We start from the raw sequence: 17889 nt of genomic DNA, 5'->3' as shown, positions 1-17889 counted from the left end.
TAATCAGCCTTTGGCGCCGCCCGCGCTCAGTAGGCCGCACGACCATAAGAAAGCAGCGTTCCTGCTGGTTTGCTGCAGGTCCAAGACCTTCCCATCGCATGAAAAGATGGAACATAGGAGGAGTTCAACAAGCGACGACATGACAGCAGCGACCGACGCCGATGATGCCGGAACCAACCACGGGCGTTTACCCCCGAAGGATGATGAGCGCGACCTCAGAAGGGACTCGGGACTGGACAGTTCGCCGGAGGACGACGCCGACGACACCTCGACCGTAGATGGAACCGGGCCCGAAGCCACGCGAGTCTCCACCAACCTTTCCATCGCCGAGACCATCTCGCTGCCCCACGAGTTGCTTCTTGTAGCCGTGGTATGCCTTGCGCAGCTCTATACCCGTAGGTATTTCCCTTCCTCCCTCCCATGCCCCTGCACGTCCTTGTCTCACTCCACCAGTCGAGGTCGGGACACTCATCCTGAAGTAGAGAGAATATGAGAACTGACGCCATATTACAGAGGCCGCCCTTGGCAACACCATCGGCATCCTGAAGATCATCGGCAACAGCTATGGCATCTCCAACCCGGCCGAGCTGTCCTGGATCATCGCGGGCTACAGCCTGACCGTAGGCACCTTCATCATGTTCTCCGGCCGGCTCGGCGACGTGTACGGCTACAAGCCGCTGTTCCTCATTGGCATGGCCTGGTTCTCCGTCTGGAACGTCGTCTGCGGCCTGGCCATCTACTCGAACCACGTGCTGCTGATCTTTTCGCGCGTCCTCCAGGGCATCGGCCCCGCCATCTGCCTGACCAACGGGCTCGCCATCCTCGGCGCGTCGTACGGGCCGGGCAAGCGCAAGGCCCTGGCCTTCGCTGCGTTTGGCGCTACTGCGCCCGGAGGAAGCATTTTGGGCGCCGTGTTCGCGGGCCTGTTTGCGCGACACTGGTGGCCATGGGCCTACTTCTGCTTCGCCATTGTATTGGCCCTCAGTGTCGTCCTGAGCTACTACGTGATCCCCTCGCGGCCGTCCCTGATGGGCAGGCCTCGCGAAACCTGGCCCCGAGGCTTCTGGTCCATGATCCACGAGCTGGATCTCGCGGGCGCCGCAACGGGCATTACGGGCCTAGTGCTCATCAACTTTGCCTGGAACCAAGCGCCGCTAAGCGGGTGGTCAGCCCCCTACGTCTACGTGCTCCTGCTCATCGGCGTCCTCTTCATCGCCGCCTTCTTCCTGATCGAGATCCGCTACGCCCAGCACCCCCTGATCCCCTTCGACGCCCTCTCGGTCGACGTCTCCTTCGTGCTGGCCGCTATCGCGTGCGGCTGGGGCTGCTTCGGCATCTGGATCATGTACACCTGGCAGTTCTTCGAGGAGTTCCGGGGCGCGACCCCGCTGCTGGCGACGGCCTGGTTCTCGCCCGTCGCCGTCTCGGGCTGCGCCGCGTCCGTCTTCACGGGCATGCTGATCCACCGCCTCGGCCCCGCCGTCGTCATGGCCGCGGCCCTGCTCTTCTTCACGGTGGGGATCACGCTCATTGCCACGGCGCCAGTCGAGCAGACGTACTGGAGCCAGGCGTTTGTGTCGATGCTGGTCACGCCGTGGGGCATGGATATGAGCTTTCCCGCCGCTACGCTTATCTTGTCAAACGCGGTACACCGCAAGCATCAGGGTATTGCGGCTAGTCTTATTAATACCGTTGTCAACTATAGTATCGCGCTGGGGCTCGGGTTCGCGGGCACGGTCGAGTATAAGGCCAATAATGGCGGGGAGACGCCCGAAGACAGGCTCCGGGGTTTCCATGGGGCGTACTATATGGGTATCGGGCTGGCGGGGCTGGGCGTGCTCATCTGCATCGCGTACCTGATTAAGGCGCATAGAACTCGGCGCGATGAGAGGCTGAGCGAGAAGGCGTGAAGACATTCAGATAGATGTAGATATAGAACTCATTAGACGAATGATATTAGATGTTTCAATTGGGAAAAAGTTCAAAACTTGGCTGTCCGAATCCAATCCTACGGGGTAAATGTGCAAGTGGCACGCGAAGTTTTCGGAATGCTATGTAGGTAGTTACTGAGATGCCAAAACGTCTCGAGACCTCCGTCCCATAGCTACCTACCTATCAATCATTCCAGCAGCCAGATCTATAACTATGGCGGTGGCCTCGCCGTGGTCGTTACCGGCGCCGTTGGCGCAGTTGTTTGGCTGATTGTGGTGGCCGGGGGTGAACCGACTTGTACGCAGATCCATTATGAAATCCTGGTGTACAGTTACATAGGTATGTGAGTTGGGACTTACTTGTACATAGTACTTTCACGATTGGCAGGAACTGGATCTCGCGGTTTTCATTGAACCCTATGTGACGTGCATTCTCGCTACGGTAAAAGATTTGTATCATCACCTTTCATCAGGCTGCCCAAGAACCGGTCCACACTAAAGTGGTGAAACTCGGCCTCGTTCAGCGAGTTGAACATTTGCTCCCGACTCCTACGAGCCATGTCCCACAGGTCTGCCATGGAGAACTCGTCGCTCCTGAAACGCCTTGCCAGGTAAAAGTTCTTGACGAGCTGCTGCAGTCGGAGGCACTCATGAGCTTGTCATGTATGTGCCAACTCGAAGCCCTCATAAAGATTTGCATGATTCGTTGGTGGCTGTTCTTCCTGAAGATGGTGCCATCAATGCCGAAAGTTCTTCCAGTGAAACTTACCTAAGGCGGCATCTTTTCTATTAGCGTTCCGAGCTATGTCACTGTAGTTGGATTAAAATGAAGCTAAGATCGACCATTAGGGGGGGGTTCTTCATGTCTCTCCCCTATGCTAGCGTGTTCATTGCATTGGATACATTTTCGCGATGCATCTGCCGCATGGACGAAGGATCAATTCGAAACACTGCAATCGAATTAATCCCCGGTTCGCATATTGTAGTGCTGGCGGGCCGCTTCGCGTGGAGACGACCGACCGAGAGGAACCGATGCAACTCAACCTTGTGCTTCAGAAGATCGGATCGGAGCATATCGACCGCAGACATTTGCTTGGCTATGACGTTACTGCAGTGGCGCCAGACATCCAGGAACCACCGCTCGCTGGGGGTTGGGGGGCCTGCACGCTGGACACTGCACTGCCCGACAGCCAGACAGCGCAGACAGCGCATTCGACAGCCACGGTCGCTTCGCGGGAACAGTGGGGAAAAGCAAATTAGCTTTTCCTGATCTACCCGCCCACGCTCGGGCCAATGACGCCAGCAAGACAAGGGCTAGCCTGCGGTTGCTATGGTTGGCATCGTGAATCGATGATCGAATTCACCGCTAACCGTACCAGAAACCGTACCGACAGTAGCATGAACAGGTTTTCGGCGGGATCAATTGACCTGTTTGCTGTCTGTCTTTGGTCTCCCCTTGGGCCTGGCTTGCCTACACCACCCAATTGCGTTACCTCCGTTACCTACCTGGGCCGGCACACCGGCAACCCAGAAGCAATCCTTCTGCCACCCCAGCTAGCATACATCATACGTAGCTCCATGTATGCAGCTGGATGGGGAATCGGCATGTAGCTACATAGGTAAGATGGTTCAGTTTAAGGGAGTCATGTCAATACATAAGCAATGTAGCCTCGCTCTCGACGTCGCTTGTCTCTCTTGCCTGTCCTCACCCGCAACTCCCGCTCTCACTCTCGCTTCCATCGTGACTTGCCTGAGCTTCCACGCGATACGCCAGCCATGTCTTCCGGCCAGTCTTACAGCCTCGGGCGCCTGCTCAAGGCCCTGCCCCTCGCTTCCCTCGCCTCTGCCGCGACCCTGAACTCCAACTACAAGTTCAACCCCCTCGAGCATCTCGGAGGTGTCGCTCCCTACTTCGAGTCCCAGGACCCCCAGGCCTCTCCCGACGTGCCCCAGGGCTGCAAAGCCTCGCGCGCCGCCTACCTGGTCCGCCACGCCGCCATTGCGGCCAACGACTTTGACTATGAGACCTACCTGGAGCCTTTCGTCTCCAAGGTTGAGAACAAGACTATCGATTGGTCCAAGATCCCCACCCTGAACTTCCTGGCCGACTGGTCCGCCCCCGTTAGCGAGGAAGAGGAGGAGCTGCTGACCCGCGTCGGAAGACTCGAGGCAACCCGGCTCGGCGTGGACTTGTTCTTCCGCTACTCCCACTTGAAGCTGCCTTCCAAGGTCTACACCTCCTCGGCCGAGCGCACCTACAAGTCGGCCCAGTCGCTCGTGCGCGGCTTCGAGTTCGACGACAACACCATGAACGTCGTCAGCATCTACGAGGGCAAGCAGTCGGGCGCCGACAGCCTGACCCCCTACAAGGCCTGCCCGGCCTACTCCTCGTCGGCCGGCAGCGACGAGTCCTCCGTGTACAAGGAGAAGTACACCAAGCCCATCATGGCGCGCCTCAACGACCTGGCGCCCGAGTTCAACTTCACCATGAACGACATCTACGGCATGATGGAGATGTGCGGCTACGAGTCCGTCATCCGCGGCAAGTCGCCCTTCTGCGACCTCGACCTCTTCTCGCCCGACGACTGGCTGGCCTGGGAGTACACCGAGGACGTCCGCTACCACTACAACGTCGGCTACGGCAACGAGGTCGCCGGCGCCGTCGGCCTGCCCTGGTTCAACGCCACCGCGAGCCTGCTCATGAGCGAGGCCCCCGAGGCCGAGGACCTGTACGTCAGCTTCACCCACCGCGAGCTCCCGCCCATGGTCCTCGTCGCCATGGGCCTGTTCAACAACTCGGCCTACGGCGGCAGCCCCGACAAGGTCAACGAGACCATGCCCCTGGACCGCATCAACTACCGCCGCGCCTGGAAGGCTTCCTCCATCCTGCCCTTCCTGAGCAACCTGGCCGTCGAGCGCCTCAACTGCACCGGCAGCTACGGCTACGACGACGGCGAGTACTACCGCGTCCTCGTCAACAGCGCGCCCCAGCCTCTCGATGCCTGCGCCGACGGTCCGGGCACCACCTGCTCCCGCGCCGGCTTCGAGAAGTACCTCCAGGAGCGCGTCGACATGTTTAGCGGCCCCAACGGCTTTTCCGAGAAGTGTGGCGTCAGCTACAAGAACTCCACCGATAGCCTGTCCATCTACACCGACTCCGGTGTGGGCAACGGCACTATTGTGGGTAAGCGTCACGAGAACTACCGCTTCTAAAGGAAGAAGCTCACGCTTAATCTTTAATGCCTTCTATATATAATATTTTTACGTACTTAATCTGAACGAAGTAATGACCCATTACCATGTAATCTATCTTCGCGTTTTGTGTGAACCGTCAAATGTGATATTAGTCTCTATGTTAAAAAGCCGTACCATTTTCTCCGTGAGGATGATGATGTGTCGAAGACATTTTCTGATACATGGCGAACGTGGCCGCCTTTGTCCCCCTGCCCTGTCATACATCATCTTTGGGAGTGGGCTGCTCACCGTTTTGAGGCCGTCTTCGGTATGGGTTCGCAAGATAAAAGTCTCACTTCCCAACGGCGACGGGCGAGATGACCTAAGTAATCTCAAATGGAGAGCAGTTTCATTTGAATTGACATGTGCTTTTTCAAAAGGGACAAGGCTAATGATACGTTATGAAGTCAAATCCGACCCTCCATGCTTGATCTCCCTCCTAACGCAGCACATCACCCCCAGTCGCGGGGACGAAATGATCATATCCTGCTCACTGGCATCTAAAAGCACTGCAACAGAATGACTCCTTCGTTGGACGAGAAGAACACCACCTCTCTACGCATCTTGCTCATCTGCAACTTGCCCCTGGGCAACATTCAGATCTCGCCCTCCGTCAGGTCGACCGAGCGCCTCAACCCCAACCTGATCCTCTTCCGCCTCAGCCCGGGCACCACCACCATATTTTCCGCCGACAGCACGAACAGCGGCATCGCGTTTCAAGTCCAAGATGACAGAAGCAGCAGCAACAGTAGCCTAATCCAACCACCCGAGTTCTTGATCTGGTACCCGTTGCCGACGATTGGCGGTGGCGCGCCGCAGCTGCTTAACAATAGCCCCTCGGGCCGTGACTTGTTGGTCTACTCCACGAAGGTTGAGAAGGAGGCCGGTGATGGTGGCGGCGATAGTTCCAGCCGAAAACTTGCCTTGGGACAGAGCATCGCAGTGACCACCACTACAGCCGCCGCCGAGATCGTGGTCCCGATCCACAGTGCTGAAGGACGGCGCTGGAGGCTGGGTTACTACGTCATCGCGGCTCAATACCCCCACGAGACCATCGCGAAGCTATTGGGTGGTGGTGATGGGCTAACGTCACCATTGTGGTTCCCCCGAGATTTCGAATCTTCAGGAGAGCTGCCGGCCAGTGGAAGCGAAGAAGAGGATGTGGAGATGGAGGAGGCCGGTGACGAGAGAAGTAGCAGCCATCATGGCGGCAGTGCTCGGACTCGTCAACCAGCGCGAGCTAAAAGACGACGACGTCGTGCGCAGGTCGCGGAGGAAGGTACAGATGTAATTCCCAGGCGACGCGATGCAGTTGGAAAGGCTAAGAAGGCGGCGGCGGCTGAAGTCGGATCTCGAGGGGTAGAGGTCGACGAGGCCGAGGAGGAAGAAGAAGAAGAAGAGGAACCCGAAGCTGAGGAGACCAATGATGGTGATTGCAGCGGCAACGACGAACAAGCGGATGGAAGTGAACGCAGCAACTCCCAACCCAGCCCAGACTCTGGGTTGACGTCTCTGTCGATGACGGTACCCTGGGTTGCGCTAGCTGGTGGCACACGACTCAAGGGTCAAGTTGACATATTACCCCTGAATCGCCCACGCCCCTCTTGAGAACCCATCGGTGTACCGCCTGGCCCGTCGCTCGTGAGCGTCTGCGACATTTCGAGATGCTCATTCAGGGATCACATCGCACCTTCGTCAGTCCCATGACGGGAACCGGGTAAAGCAACACAAAAAGCTTCATGCGCATGGCTTCACTGTACAAGTCAATCATTTCCACCCAAAATCTATCAAAGTTAATACCTGACCCGGGGAAGATGACAAACTTTTCCTTGGCTTCCATGAACGAAACGCTGCCGCCACCAAATGCCAAACCAGCCACCCCCTTTCGATTTTCTCTGCTTCTTGAGAGCAGATACCAGCACCACTCATCAACGGTCATCAAGGTGATACTGTCGCCGCACCACCCGCTCCGTCGTCGTGTAGGGGTCATCCGATGAGCTCCTCCGCAGCGTCGTGACTTGGTGCTCGACGTAGCGAGGCTCTCGGTAAACAGCACTACGACGGCCATCGTCAAACTCGTCGGCATCGTCGTCGCGCCGCCTCGTGGAGTAGTAACAGTGGTCGCCGCCATCGTAGTAGTAATAGGATGAGGAAGAGGCCCTCCGACCGCCATCTCTGGAATCGTCTCTATATCGCTCTTGCCTCGCCACGCTGACCGGTCGGCTCGCAGCGGTCCTCACTACGGTGTACCCGGAAGCGGCAGCCGTATGATCCGATCGACCCCCTCTCGACGGAGCCCGCCGGATCGGTTCCTCTCCGTAGACCACGCGCTCGACCCCGCGGCCTCGACGATACAGCCGAGGGTTTTCTTCCTCGTCGTCGAAACTACCCCGCCGCCCCCCTTCCCGCCGCCGAGAGGCCGAGCGCCGCCTGCGGCCCCGTCGCCGGTCCTCCTCCCACGCCTCCTTATCGCCGTAAGTGATGCCCCGGGGCCAGAAACGGTTGGCCACGTACGTCGCTGCCGCGACGGAGCCGAGAAACATCAAGGAGGTCTTGAGCGTGCTGCTTCCCTTCACTTTATGCTTGACGTCCTTGGCGGTGGGTTTCTCGTCCTTTATCTTTTCCTTGATCTGGTCTTTGAGGAAGGATACCGACGGTTTCCTCTTCTGCTGCTGTGGCGGTGTCGGTGGTCGGTTGGTGGCGAAAGAGTCACGTCGCCGGGATGATGAAGAGTGCTGCTGCTGTGGCGGCGGTGCGTAGGAACTCCTATTCCGTAGCGGAGCATCCGGAGACACGGAGGAGGACCATCGGACGTTGTTATGGTGTGTGCTGGTGGGGTAGGGAGGTGGCCGGGAATGAGACCGCGAGCGCGCATAGGGGCTGGGCGAACGGGAGTCGGCCAGGGAGGAAGTGAGCGAAGGGGTCCTGGTGGGACGACCTCGTTGCATCTTTGTCCTTGGGGTCGCGGGTAGATAGTAGCGTACTCCAGTTTCTTCGATGTGTCTTGTCTTGTTTAAATAGACCGGACTATAAAGGAGCCCTCTCAAGAGACAGTCTTGTAGAAAACCTCGATTGTATCTCGGGCTTCAGTGAACCCGACCCCGCCGTTTCGATCCTGATCTTGGGAAAATAGAACGATATGTTTGAGAAGAGTAGAATGTCAGAGAACCACCGCGTACCGTGAATAAGTAATGGTGTGCTAGATTTGGAGAGCAGTTTGAGCTAGCCTGAAAAGAGGACGAAGAAAAGAAGCGCAGACGGAAATTTTGGGAAAATGTCATTTGCTGCCGAGGTCGAGAGAGGGAGAGGCAGTCGGAAATTGAAGAGCCTCATGGACTAGTAATGGGCAACAAGCCCCGATCAGGACGTGGTGGGTGGGCACAAGGCGGTAGACTAACGGAAGGTGGCATTCAGGCGAACACGTTGGGTCGTACCTGTAGTACCAACATGCAATTGCCCGTTTGGCATCAGAACAAATGGATCATGGGGAGGAAAGAAACCCATGACTGCCACGGGGTTGCCAAGCTCTTGAATGACAGTGACAAGCGTGAATAATGCCCGATAAGGCAAGACGAGGGCGGGCTTGTTTCAACTGCAGTCGTTTTCTAGGGCGTGCGGACCTGTTTCCGTACGACCCCTTTTCGGAATGGTGGGCATCTCCGATCTGATCTGGTCTGATCCACGGCTCCCCTACCCATCCGTCCATATCTTTACATCGTGGACTGATTCGACGACCCACATACATGTACAAGTCAGAATCGGCGACAACCTTCCTGACTGGATATGTGAGCACATGTTTACCTACATACCTACTTAAGTAGGCAGCAGGTACACGTCGATTACTCATCGCGTACAAGGGTTTCGAAACACGTAGTACATGCACCCTTTTCCGGGTGATTGCATGCTGGGTTAGGTACAGAACATCACGTGGCCAACCCTACAAACGACGGGACTTGAAGGTCACCACATCTTACGCAAGAGACGGGAGCCCAGTGGAGGTGGGCTTTCCCGTTCCCTTCGTTCCAAACGATGGCCGTTGGCGCCGGCGCGTCAGTGGCGTCTCACAATCTCGCCCGGCTCAGGCTGGCTCGAACTTGTCCAGGTCGCACCAACGAGATCATATGCAAGTGCTCAGCGTACATACAATTCATGGAGCTGATGGATTTATATACCCGCCAATCAGGTTCGTCCGTACTTGGGGGATTAGACGACCTCAGGATCGGGTTTCACTGCGTAGCCATAAAGCTGGCACTTGGGGCCGAGCAGCTTCATTTTGTAATCGAGAACGCGCTGTCGCACCTCCCGGGTCTTGCCCCCTTCCCAATTGGGCATCGCGCGGTTGGACACCGAGATGTATCGTAACCTAGTGCTTACTACTGTGGGCTGCAAATCTCCAACTCCGTACCTTGCCCATATCGGGTGTGATGGCCGGCGCTAGATCAGGAGCCTCGGAGCCGTATCCTCTAGTGACTCTCTTCCGGTCTACCTTCAACTGTAGAAAAATTGTCGGCCATCCGATCTGCAACTCATCTTTCTTTTTGTAGCTTTCGAGATCCAATCAAAGATTGAGCAGCCGTCATGTTGTTCAAGCTCCTGCCGCTCGCTGCTAGCCTGTCTTTCGCTGCTGCATCGCCATGCGCGAAGCCGCCCTCCGCCTCCGGGACGCCGCGCGTGCTATTGCCGCAAGGGACCATTGATGGATTCCGGGACTCCCACAACAACTCGGTATTCCTAGGCGTCCCCTTTGCCCAGTCCACTGGAGGCAAAAACCGGTAGGTCTCCTGGCCAGCCTAGCCTAGTAGACGTCTCTCTAATGCATGCCCTACGAACCAGATGGAAACGCCCCCAAGACCTCCCGTTGCCCCAGGGAAACAAGTCTGCTGCTGTCCTCAATGCTACGTCCTACGGGCCGACGTGTCCTCAAGCCATCACAGGCACTTCGTATAGCCGGCAGGATGAGGACTGCTTGAACCTGAACGTCTGGGCTCCATCGGAGGGGGGGCGGGAGGGGGCCAGGTTGCCCGTGAGTCCGCCATCATCTACCCTCTGTTGCGCCGCGATGATATATTTCAGAAACTAACATGGCTCAGGTATTTGTTTACATGTACGGCGGTGCTATGGTTACCGGATCCAGCAGTAACCCTCAATTCCAGGGCAACAATTTTGCCCGCAACGGCGTCATTTTTGTCAGTTTCAACACACGTGAGAGCATCTGGGCCTCTCCCAACTCGGCCGAGCTGGGAGGAGACGGCGAAAGCCAAAACTTCGGCATCTTGGATGTCGAGAAGGCACTTGACTGGATCCACCAGAACATCGCCGGTAAGGGAATACCACAACACACCAGCAGAAAATGCGAGTACGACATCAAGCTGACTGACGATGGCTACGGCTGAATGTAGCGTTCGGAGGCGACCCTGACCATATCGTTTTCGGCGGCCACTCCTCCGGCTCCGTCCACGTGGACCACTACCTCTGGAATCACCCGGACACCTGGCTCAAAGGCGCCGTGCAGATGAGCGCGAACGCCATCTCCGGCCCCGCCTACGCGCCCAGCAACGCGGCTCTCGACGTCGTCGCAGCCGAGGCAGGCTGCGGTACCGGCCCCGGCCAGCTCGAGTGCCTCCGCACCGTCGATGCCTTGGCCATGCAGACGGCCTTCTTCAACGCGACGGCCAACACCTGGTTCACGCCCGTCATCGACGATATCACGCGCTTTTCCGACTACCCGACCCGCTTCGCCGCCGGCGCGTATCCGTCTCACGTGCCCCTGTTGACGGGCAACTCGGACGGCGAGGGCACCATCTTCTCCCTCGTCTACTCGGCCGAGAACGCCAACTTCTCCGAATGGATCACGACGTTTGACGCCGACAGCGCCCATATCCCCGCGTCCGTCCTGCGCGGCGCGTACGACTACGACCACGACGTCGCCGACTCGGCGACCGAGTCGCGCATGAGCGGCACGCAGTACGGCGACGCGCGCTTCAACTGCCCCGTCGACTTCTTCGTCGACCTGCGCAGCGAGACGCAGGCCACGTGGGAGTACCGCTTCTTTGGCGCCTACGACAACGTCGTCGGCGTGCCCGGCACGGCCCCGACCCACGGCACCGAGATCCCCTTCTTCCTGGGCGGCAACGAGTGCTTCGCGTCGCTGCAGGGCGTCACGGCGGCGCAGCAGGCGCTGGCCGATGCCATCCACGCTTGGTTCGTGGCCTGGATCAAGAACCCCGCGGCTGGTCCGGGCTGGGAGCAGGTCAAGCCTGGCAACGGCTCTTTGGCCAAGCTGGGAGTTCCTGGCGACGAGCTGTTCCGCATCCTCGGGTCCACGTCGGAGCATAATTCTCGTTGTCAGGCTGTGTACAAGCCATTCTTCCCTGACTACCCTGTTGTACAGAACCCTGTCAGGAAGTCCTCCTAATGTAGGTCTATGTTTTGGTTGATATAGAGCATAAGGGCATCTGTGAGTGTGACAACTCTTATGTCATGGACGACCGTTAGGATCAACGGTGATAGAACGTTCGTCGGATCTGTTTGTTGTAGTAATAGGGGATGTTTTACTAGTAATAGAGGGGGGCCTTTTCAGCAGCAGTCGGCTTGCTGTCGTGCGTAGGAGGGGGAGCAAGCTGTCTGTTTATTAGGCGAGGAGGCGGGATAACAGTTGTAGGGGGTTGGCCATCAAAAGGAGAAGGCTTAGAGTATTGGAGCTCATGCGTCACACCCCATACTTCGACATCCAGGTCCCAAACGTCATGTTCGAGACCCATCCTATTTCATACCTCCACTGGTTCGCTGGTGGCTCCGTAACGCGGCCACCCAACAGTGGCAAGGAAAAAGAAGCCGCACAGGAACACACATCCGTCAAGCTTCCGAAGACCCCGACCAGCGCGTCCCGCCACACATGAGTGAGTCTTGGCAAACGCGTTCCATTCCTTCCTACCCCTAGTTCGTCCAATAACAGTACCGTCCGTATCTTTTAACAAGGATGACGTGTGGTCTTTAGTGGTCTTCACTGCCGGCCGTCGATGGCGGTGTTATTGTGTTCTAATAATCCGATCAAGGGGAAAGAAATAAGTAACAGGAAGGGGATTACTTAAACTTGCCAATAGGGCAACTGGGGCACAAGGTAAACGGTTACGCCTATCCAATCAGCCCAGGCCTCCTAAAGTTAGGCTATGTTATGTACTCAGTACAAGGGAGCAACCACCATCCATTTACTACCTCGCTGTCATGTCATCATAAAATGGAATCCCACGCTTGCCAAATTTGGGCCCCAGAACAGCGCTTTCTCGTTTTAAACGTGCAACATGCGAATGGACATGTTCGTCCTTGTGGAAAGTGATCATACGCACTCCAACAAAAGGATTGGTACTGCCCCTTTTGCCTGACCAAGAATGGAAGCTTGGTAGCGTCGAGTAGTAATTGCGCAGAAACACAGCCACTCTTCTAGCTCCCTTGAGCCATGCGTGGGCGTACACACAGAGGCAGGGCCAGAAGACCAATGCAGCTTGGGAAACAACCTGTCGAGGACGTTGACGGACACTGGCACATTCAGAAGAAGTCATCGACATGTACAGCGGAAGCGGCCATCCAGAACAAAACTCAGCTGACGGGAATGGGCGACGCATTCAACTCGAATGTGTGGAGCCTACGAAAGGAGCGGCGAAAGTTTTGGTTGGACTTTCTAGATGAGAGAGGACGACTGTCAATTCATGGTCCAAGGAATGCCATCCTCTGCATGGACGTGACGAAGGAATGCCCATCCGATAAGATAGATGCAAAGGGCGGTGGTGTCAAGTCAAAGGCGCTGGGTGATGGTGCTTATGGAGAAGTAGACGGTTCAAATCCCTGTGGGAGCGCGTTTTTTTAGTTTTTGGGCTTTTTGCCCTTTTTTACCAAAACCACATCAGAGAAACGACCGAAGCGAAGGAGAGACAGAGAACAAACAAAGAAATACAATAGAACTTCATATGTCTTCTTATTACAAAGAGCAAAAAATAAACTATCGAACTGTCTACTAGGCCCTCATCTGAGCACCCCCTCCTGAGCGTTGCTTCTGGATCACTTGGAATGTTGGAACTGCAGTAAGTGTTTTGTTTCTGCGATAACCCCTAGATGTTCGTCACCCACCTCTTCCATTTGTGATCCAGGAGCTGCTCCTAACAGGGCCCAGTGACCACATGGGTTGCCTGTTTCCGGGTATTTGTTTGCTATTGGAGTCATGGTACAGACCGTTACGCCAACATGCCTGCTGCACGTCCGAATCTGTACTATCCAGTGGTGATGATTCCTCGAGTTATTCGGCATTAAGTAGGGCTGTTCTGTTTTACCGAAATGTCCCCCTCCCAGATACAATTTGGCTGCCTGGACACAGGAGGGCGGTAGGCCAGCTCTGCCCACCACCACCACCCGAGGTTTGGCTCACCTTTCAGAGCAACCGCCATGCCTTTCGTACCCAACCGCCATCTGATGAAGCTGGACTTCTTTCTAGGTCCCTCGTGATTTTGTATTTCGTGATCCATCATCGTGGCATACACAGTGTAGGTAAATAAGTGATAGTTCATGGACACGGAGACGACCACAACAGACAGGCAGCCACTTATTAGCCTCCTACTCGGCAACACATCACTGTAGTAATTGTATTACTCGTCTACCACACTCAGTAACTGCCACTGTAGCTGTTCAACAATCAACACACCTGAGGTCATCCAGAGCTCCCCATTACCGTCCACCCCCCCCACACACACCTTTCATGAGGCAAACCCCGAACCACACACAGCTTTGGGACTTTCAGTTTAATCGCATTGCAACAGAAATACACCTGCCTCCACTCAAGGCCAGAGCTCGATATGAAAGATAAGCCCATATGGCACAAGCCTGTTTCTTGGGTTTCCTCCTTGCAGTGATGCTATCCTAATCGTCAATACACAAATCCTCCATACCAAACTGATTCCCCAGCCCTATCGGCATTAATATGGAAAATTTGACTTGGCAAGCCTATGCATTTGCCCTTCATTGTGGGCCATGCCACATTTACTCGGAATACTCAGTCTGAACAGTGCTCTTCGTGTTGGTGCTGCCCAGCCTCGGTAACATAACCACTGCTGCCTGGTCATTTGCGAATTGATGATTATCGGCCTGGAAGCTTACAGGGCATGAGTCATGTGATTCTAAAAGCAATTTTGTCATGCTTCATGGCCGGATTGCTTGCCAAACCCCAGTCATTCCACGATATCTTGCAACCTGACCCCCTTTCCGCGATGCGTAGGATAACTGCACAGGATCCGTGCAATTCACTTCCAATCCAATCAATTGGCCACTGTCTCATCCACACAGTGGCAATGCAGAAGCAACACCAAACACAACAGCGTCCCAATTGAGTTATGATCCTTACGGCAGTGGTGATGGCCAATGGTGTTGAGTAAGGGAATAGGGGAGGATGACATGACGTTGGGAAAGACAAAGGTACGTACCTGCTAGCTGGGAACGCGATCAGTGGCGCCCCACTCTGCATCTACTTGTACATCCGCTCTTTGATTGATCGTCCATCGATTCGGCTCAACGCGCCTTTGACTGGACTTGACGCGCCACAATTAATTGATTGCTTACAGTATTCGAGGCAACATTGGCATTGGCAACGGCACCTACCATTTATTCCTTGGACTGCACTGCACACCCAAAACACCCAGCATCTGCATTTGCATTGGTTTATGCCAGTATTATTTACTTAGATTGTTTACTTTTCCAAACACCTGCCAGCCTCACCTTGCTCCCAATCTTTGCCCGTTTTTGGCCCTCTCTTGGCTGCTTTTGGTCCTGCCTGGAATGCGTCACTGCTGTTGCTAAGCCAGCGATGAACTCGCCGCCTGCCTCAGAGACTGGTGGGACGGCCTTCGACCCCTCCCAACCCTTTGCTGGTGTTGTCGTCTGCTGCACAAGCATCCCGCCCGACCAAAGAGTAAGTCAATCTCCCGCTTGGACGCGCATCGCTGCCATATGTCTTGTCTGTCTGTCTGTCTTTTGCATCTTCTCCAACTAACATCCGCCTCCACCGCCACCAGACCGAGATCGCCACGAGAACGGCCGATTTGGGAGGCATTCACAAGTATGACCTGACCCCCGACGTAACCCACCTCATCGTCGGCGACTACGACACCCCCAAGTACCGCCATGTCGCCCGCGAGCGCCCCGACATCAAGCCCATGGCCGTGGGCTGGATCAACGCCGTCCGCAGCCTCTGGGTCGAGGACCAGGACATCAACTTCCCCGAGCTCGAGGCCCAATGGCAGCTCAAGCCCTTCGAGTCGCGCGGCGCGAACCCAGGTAGCCCCCACGCGGAAGAAAGGGACCCAGGGCGGCTTCTGGTGTGCCTCACGGGCTTCGAGGAAGCCGACCGGCTGTACATCGAGGACACGGTCAAGGCGAACGGTGGCGAGTACACGGGCGATCTCTCTAGGAAGGTCACCCACCTCATCGTCTGCAAGCCCGAGGGCAAGAAGTACATGGCGGCCCGCGACTGGGACATCACCACCGTCTCGCTCAAGTGGCTCAACGACAGCGTCGACCGGGGCATGATCCTCGACGAGGCCTGTTACGACCCGCTTTTCCCGCCGGAGAGGCAAGGCAGAGGCGCGCGCAAGGAGATCAAGCAGCTTTTGGCCTCGGCGAAGCGGCCACGCGACGGCTCGGCGGCGGCGCCGGAGGAGGGGCGCAGGAAGCTCCGGAAGACGGCGAGCATGAAGCTTGCCAAGGGCGGCAACAACATCTGGGGCGAGATGATTGTGAAGAGGTCGTCGATGGATCTGTCGAGGCCGGCCCTGGATTCTCGCGCGGCCAGCATGTCAGCTATAGACCAGGCGCCTGAGCCGCAGGCGTCGGAAAGTAGCCAGCTCTCGCGTTCGATGTCGAGCGTGAACCCCACGCCCCTCCCGGACGGTGGCGTGTTCTCGTCATGCAGGTTCTTCGTTCATGGATTCCCTACAAAACGGTCCCAGATCGTCTGCGAGCACTTGGTGTCACATGGCGGAGAAGTCTCCTCCTCACTTGCTGATGTGGCATCTGCGTCACACCCCGAACCAGCCGACCAGCGCTTCTTGATAGTGCCACAGACCTCTCAACCCGATACACATCCCATCATACCCGAAGGTGTTCATATTATTACCGAGTTCTATCTTGAGCGATGCATTCATAACCGGCGTCTATACCATCCCAACGAGCATATTTTGGGGCGGCCGTTCCCCCTATTCCCGATTGATGGATTTCAGGAGCTTACTATTTGCACCGCTGGTTTCAAGAACGAGCAGCTCAACCAGGTTGAGAAGACAGTATCGCAACTGGGCGCGAAATATGCCGAGAGACTGAACTCGCAGAGCTCATTGTTGGTTTGCCCATCGATCAAGGACGTCCGGAGGCAGAAGTTGGATTTTGCCATCCTTTCCAAGATCCCCGTGGTGAATGCCGAGTGGCTCTGGCAGTGCATCTCGACTGGCTGCCTGGTACCCTGGTGGGAGGAGTATATGTTCCCGGAACTGAAGCAGCGACACTCCATTGATGTTGATCCAGACCTTCAAAGGCATAACCAAAAGCTGGCAAGGACAAAGTCCGAACCTGTCTACAAGAAGCCAAAACCAGGTCGCCGCTCTATGGGTGGCGTGCTTGACGAAAGCGCCTTCAGGGATGACAACAGGACCCCAACGAACAATGCTCGCCCCGAAGAAACGTCCCACTACGAAACGGCACCAACCCAGCCCCAAGAATTTCCCGATACAGCCCCCGAACATCAACCTCTCTCCGAAGCATCTAGGACGTCTTTAAATAGCAATGGCAAAGCGGCACCAAAGCCCGATGATCGAAAGCCTTTGCGGCGCTTCCAGTCGGGCGGCACTGTAGCCGACTCGGAAGGCGGCGATGGTGATGAGTCGGACGACGAGCCATCCATCCGGCTCCCTCCCTCGGCCGACGACCTTGCACGATCACGCCAACGCAAAGCCGAGGCGGAAAAGGAGGCGGAAAAGGAAGCGGCAGCTGCAAAAGAGACCGCGGCTGCGAAAGAAGCGGCAGCGAAAGAGGCCGCGAAGAATGCTGAGCGCGAGGCCTTGGCCAATCGTCTCGTCGACTTGCTCCCGAACGGTGCTGCTGGCGATGCGGCGGCTCGTCCACCCCGGCGCAAGCGCGAAGTCTTCGGTCGAGCCATCAGCAACGCATCGGCTGCCTCTTCAGCGAGTGGTGGCGGCGATAATAATACTACCACCGCCGCAAGACCCGCGTCATCTCTGAGCGCGGGGTCTGCCACCAAAGCGACACGCATCGATTCCCTCAACAGTCTAGAGGGTGGCTCCGCCAGCCAGGACAACACCATCCTGGACGAGGACGGCAACGCCTCTGATAAACCTCCCTCGACGCAGATCAACTACGACAATCCTGAGGCGACGCGGCATCGCGCCGTCGTCATGGCTCGCATGAAGAAGGGGAGCGGCGCGGCCGCAGCAGCTGTCGATGCAAAAGTTTCAGTACAGGAACCTGTGACTATGGAGACGTTGCGCGCGGACGGGGATCCGGCGGCGAGTGGGGCGCTGAGGAGGAGTCGGCGTCGTTGATGGGTGAGTGAGTGCGGTGGAGTGATAATATAATGAGGCTAAAGAATATACAATACCGGTGGTGGATGACTACTGGAGAGGGGGAGGGGAAGGGACTGTTTGGAGAAATATTGGGTTTCACGATCACGACGAGA

General features: G+C 56.5%; 6 protein-coding genes across 6 annotated transcripts; 5 read left to right on the top strand and 1 right to left on the bottom strand.

Annotated features, from left to right (window-relative positions):
* Positions 1–106: 106 nt before the first annotated feature.
* Positions 107–1910, top strand: PG986_014767 (aminotriazole resistance; the record flags this gene model as incomplete). Its single annotated transcript, XM_066850989.1, has 2 exons — positions 107–395; positions 514–1910. The coding sequence occupies 2 exons, from the start codon at positions 107–109 to the stop codon at positions 1908–1910; spliced, it is 1686 nt and encodes a 561-aa protein (XP_066693227.1).
* A 1797-nt stretch (positions 1911–3707) lies between these two features.
* On the top strand, positions 3708–5144 carry PG986_014766 (histidine acid phosphatase; the record flags this gene model as incomplete). Its single annotated transcript, XM_066850988.1, has 1 exon — positions 3708–5144. The coding sequence occupies one exon, from the start codon at positions 3708–3710 to the stop codon at positions 5142–5144; it is 1437 nt and encodes a 478-aa protein (XP_066693226.1).
* Positions 5145–5684: 540 nt separating this feature from the next.
* On the top strand, positions 5685–6773 carry PG986_014765 (uncharacterized protein; the record flags this gene model as incomplete). The annotated part of the gene is made up of 1 exon (XM_066850987.1): positions 5685–6773. The coding sequence occupies one exon, from the start codon at positions 5685–5687 to the stop codon at positions 6771–6773; it is 1089 nt and encodes a 362-aa protein (XP_066693225.1).
* A 320-nt stretch (positions 6774–7093) lies between these two features.
* Positions 7094–8113, bottom strand: PG986_014764 (uncharacterized protein; the record flags this gene model as incomplete). The annotated part of the gene is made up of 1 exon (XM_066850986.1): positions 7094–8113. One exon carries the CDS (start codon positions 8111–8113, stop codon positions 7094–7096), a length of 1020 nt encoding a protein of 339 aa, XP_066693224.1.
* Positions 8114–9743: 1630 nt separating this feature from the next.
* On the top strand, positions 9744–11580 carry PG986_014763 (carboxylesterase; the record flags this gene model as incomplete). The annotated part of the gene is made up of 4 exons (XM_066850985.1): positions 9744–9937; positions 9999–10188; positions 10256–10484; positions 10565–11580. The coding sequence occupies 4 exons, from the start codon at positions 9744–9746 to the stop codon at positions 11578–11580; spliced, it is 1629 nt and encodes a 542-aa protein (XP_066693223.1).
* Positions 11581–15012: 3432 nt separating this feature from the next.
* Positions 15013–17755, top strand: PG986_014762 (uncharacterized protein; the record flags this gene model as incomplete). The annotated part of the gene is made up of 2 exons (XM_066850984.1): positions 15013–15117; positions 15221–17755. 2 exons carry the CDS (start codon positions 15013–15015, stop codon positions 17753–17755), a joined length of 2640 nt encoding a protein of 879 aa, XP_066693222.1.
* Between the last annotated feature and the right edge of the window lie 134 nt (positions 17756–17889).

The sequence above is a fragment of the Apiospora aurea genome (genome assembly GCF_038362705.1).
Source record: "Apiospora aurea strain CBS 24483 chromosome Unknown utg000010l_segment0_segment0, whole genome shotgun sequence".
In the NCBI taxonomy this organism is placed as follows: Eukaryota; Fungi; Ascomycota; class Sordariomycetes; order Amphisphaeriales; family Apiosporaceae; genus Apiospora; species Apiospora aurea.
This window is presented reverse-complemented; position numbering and strand designations above follow the sequence as displayed.